General features: G+C 41.4%; 1 protein-coding gene across 1 annotated transcript; it reads right to left on the bottom strand.

The window, feature by feature from the left end:
• Positions 1–677: 677 nt before the first annotated feature.
• Positions 678–3,530, bottom strand: LOC110508565 (aquaporin FA-CHIP). Its single transcript, XM_021589158.3, has 4 exons — positions 2,941–3,530; positions 1,904–2,065; positions 1,537–1,617; positions 678–1,280 (listed from the first exon to the last, which is right to left on the bottom strand). The coding sequence occupies exons 1-4, from the start codon at positions 3,301–3,303 to the stop codon at positions 1,104–1,106; spliced, it is 783 nt and encodes a 260-aa protein (XP_021444833.1). The 5' UTR covers positions 3,304–3,530; the 3' UTR covers positions 678–1,103.
• Between the last annotated feature and the right edge of the window lie 328 nt (positions 3,531–3,858).

Raw genomic sequence — 3,858 nt, forward strand, 5'->3', positions numbered from 1 at the left:
GTACCAGAGCGCCAAGTCTAGGACCAAAAGACTCCTTAACATCTTCTACCCCCAAGCCATAAGACTGCTGAACAATTAATCAAATGGCCACCAGGACTATTTACATTGACCCCCCCCCCCCATTTGTTTTTACACTGCTGTTTATTATCTAAGCATAGTCACTTTACTCCTACTTACATGTACAAATTACCATGCCTAACCTGTAACCCCGCACATTGACTCGGTACCGGTACCCCATGGATTTAGCCTCGTTATTGTTATTGTGTTGCCTTTTATAATTTTTTGGTTTAGTTTATTTGGTAAATATTTTCTTAACTCTTGAACTGCATTGTTGGTTAAGGGCTTGTAAGTAAGCATTTCACGGTAAGGTCTACTACACCTCTTGTATTCGGCGCATGTGACAAAGTTTGATTTGAGTTAAGGAAATGGACTGATGATGACAAGGCTCCTGTTCCTTAACCTGATCACAGGTGTTGCTGTCGTCTTATGTTTTGATAGTGAAAATATCTTTATCTGTATCTCTCCACGGCCCTCACCCTCTGAGAAACACCTAAATTGTTTATGTGTTTGCCAAATTAATGGTCTTGGCTCAGACGTTCTATGGAGATAAAATGAAAATAAACAGGGCACTGTTATAGACCGGATACAGTTTATGAAGAGAAAAATGCAAGGAGGGGTACATCTGGTGTTTTATTTACTTACAAAAGTGAAAGACAATTCAAGATTGCAAACAGAAATATAAACTTTATACATCAAGAAATAAAATGTTTATACATAAAACAGTAATATAGAAAATATACAAAAACAAATGACTCTGTACAGTATATAGAATACTGATAGGGGAAATATTTTAACAAAGAGCAAGATGTTCCAACAATTCTTGTATAAAGAAATATGTTTAATAAATGTTAGTGAATAGGCTACCTAAGTTCATTTTGGATACTAATCGGTAGTTCAGTAATGAATTCTTTCAAATTCATGATCAGTATTTTGAAATAACAAATGAACTGCTCCCATTCTAAAGGAAATGTAAATGTTTTCTTTACAGGAGTATAGTTAGATATCCAAGGTACTATACACTCTATGGTGTTTCTCTCACAATACTACTTTGATGACATTTCTACTGCTGCGGTCTCTTCTCCATTGACATCATAGTCTCCCACAGGGCCACTGACCAGGACCCTCATGCGTTCAGGGAAGTCATCAAACTTGGGGTACAGCAGGAAGTCATAGACCAGAGCAGCTGCCACACCTCCGCACATTGGCCCCACCCAGTACACCTGCCAAGGTGCAAATAAGTCAATCGATTAATCAATGGAAGAACAGATTAAAGACAAATATTTCAGGGTTAACTTTAACTTTGTTCTCAATAGTTTTATCTTAACTTGGACCGTACAATGAAACAATAGAGATGCTGTCACTCAGTAACTACTTTATTGAAAGTAGCTGAGCTTTGGCAATCATTTTCGAGGTTTATTGAATTCACTGGTCATGACATTGATGTCACACTAAATACACCGCTCCACTCCAATTTACCCAGTGGTTTGTGTAATCATTCATGATCAAAGCAGGTCCAAAGGATCGGGCAGGGTTGATACCGCAGCCAGTGTAGCTGATCTGCGCAAAACAACAACAAAGAACAGAGACATGTATTAAGTCAATATGAGGGATGAGAAGATCGGATGTGAAATCAGTGGAAATGATCATTTCTGACATGGTTGTAGGGTTAGGCCTACGGTTTAAGGGGCAAATTAAACGGAGTCAACATTTCCACTGAGTAAAATGCAGCTTTTTAATTCAGTGGCGATTCATCATAATAATACTGTTGCTAAATCTATCGTTGTGAATCAGATGCGTGTTTTAGAGGAGTTCCCTCGTTTACAAACTGCTGTAAGTTACTTACGGCTGCCAAGTGTCCCAGAGCGACAGAGAGCCCAATGGCCAGGGGGGCAGAGCCGGTGACGTCGTGCCGCCTTTTATCAGTGACAGCTATGACACACAGGACCAGCTGGAAGGTAGCCAGGAGCTCGATGCCAACGCCTTGGCTGGCAGAGACACCATTTAGCTACGAGAGGGAATCAGGAGGGCAAAAGGGGGAGCCGAACAAAAGCAATTTGTCAGTGTGGATCAACGTTATGTTTTCCTCAACTGCCACGTCCTATTGTAAATATCTGGCAAGGCAAAAGCTTCTCTATTGAAGTGGAGGATGAGGAGGAAACATTTTAATTTAAACTTCTAACGGGCTGATTATAGTCTAACTCAAATTTGGCAAAGTCTGAACAAGTCTGAGTATTCTCACTCAATGAAATTTTACACGGTTAAAATAAATGTCGATCACTGATAATATATTCTCACAGACTTTGCTAATGCCCAATTTAAATACTTCTGAATTACTTTAATGCAAATAAATATGATGATCCTCTATATGAATAGCTCAATAAATCACATATAATATGCATTTGTGTCTATAGGTGTGGAGGTTTTGCATGCATGGGAAAGTAATTACCATTCAACAGTACACCCTATATTCGCTAGAGGACAGCAGAAGCACCTACGCTGAGTACGCGTTAGTGTGATCATAAACAACATCACATGATTCTGTTTGTCAACTATTTGCAGCCGGTGCATCAAAGCACACTCTAATCAACCATGAATGGCACCCCATTTGAGTCCCTTTAAAAAGAATTAAACTAAGTTCAATCAACTCTTTTATCAATGCAGTGCACACAGGTTCATGTGCATTACTCTTGGCCGACTACTATGAGATGCAATATTAATTGATCAAGAAATTAAATTGTTCAAACACTTCCCATAAAATGGAATTGAAAGCCAACATTTCTACTGAAACACCAGTAAATTGTTCAATTGAAAAGGACACACATAAACCACATACATCCAAATTTGCATTATATAAAACATGAACCAAAAAGTGCCACTCACAGCGTTGACCCCCAGTGCAGCATTTCCCTCTGGCCGGGTTCCATAGACAATACCACTGGCCAGTGCAGAGCCTAGCATCTGAGCCACGATGTACATCACCCCCTTGAACACACTGATCTGGCAGCTGGCGAGCATGCCCAGTGTCACTGCTGGGTTCAGGTGGGCTCCACTGATGTGGCCCAAACTCTGGGCCAGCGTGGCGATGGCCAGACCAAAAGTCAGAGAAACCTTCACCTCCTGGTCAGGAGAAGTGTTGTTTGAGTTCCCAATGGCAGCCGAGATGCTGAGGAATATGAACATGGTCATCCCCACGAGCTCGGCCAGTACGGCCCTCCAGAAAGCCTTGCTCTTGAATTCTCTCATCTTGGCTGCAACCTGGGCCTATGATGTTCCTCTCAGAGATGGGATGTAGTGTGGTGTGTCAGTGGAACTCAAAAACATCATCAACAAGCTGCATTTATATGGCCTCTGCTGATAATGACAGGGGGGCAGGCTCTGAAAAAGTCAAAGGGAATGGCTTGCTGAATTAATGAGAAAACCCTCCCTCTTTTACTAGTCTCCCTCTCTCTTTTTTTCTATCCCCTCCTCCCATCCGTCTCTCGTTTCTCTTCCTTCTATCACTCTCTCATTTCCCCCCCTCCCTCGGCTGCACTTACCTCCTTTTTTTTCTTTGGACTTTTGGCTGTAGTGGTGTAACTGCTTTAGAGCTGGCAAATCAGAGCGGCTGCTCGTGTGGTCATTGTCACGAAGCAACACCCGTCCCACTCGTGTTAGAAGTTCAGAACGAAAAAGTCAATTTAATCATTAAACTAAATAATGAGGATTTCTATCAGCTCAGTCAAGGTGTAGATTAGATCTCACATTCCAGTGTGCGCACTTAATAACACCGGGCAAAGATGTCAACTCAATGTCTATTCC

This window comes from Oncorhynchus mykiss, chromosome 28 (assembly GCF_057628025.1).
Source record: "Oncorhynchus mykiss isolate SJ-2025 chromosome 28, ASM5762802v1, whole genome shotgun sequence".
Lineage (NCBI taxonomy): Eukaryota > Metazoa > Chordata > Actinopteri > Salmoniformes > Salmonidae > Oncorhynchus > Oncorhynchus mykiss.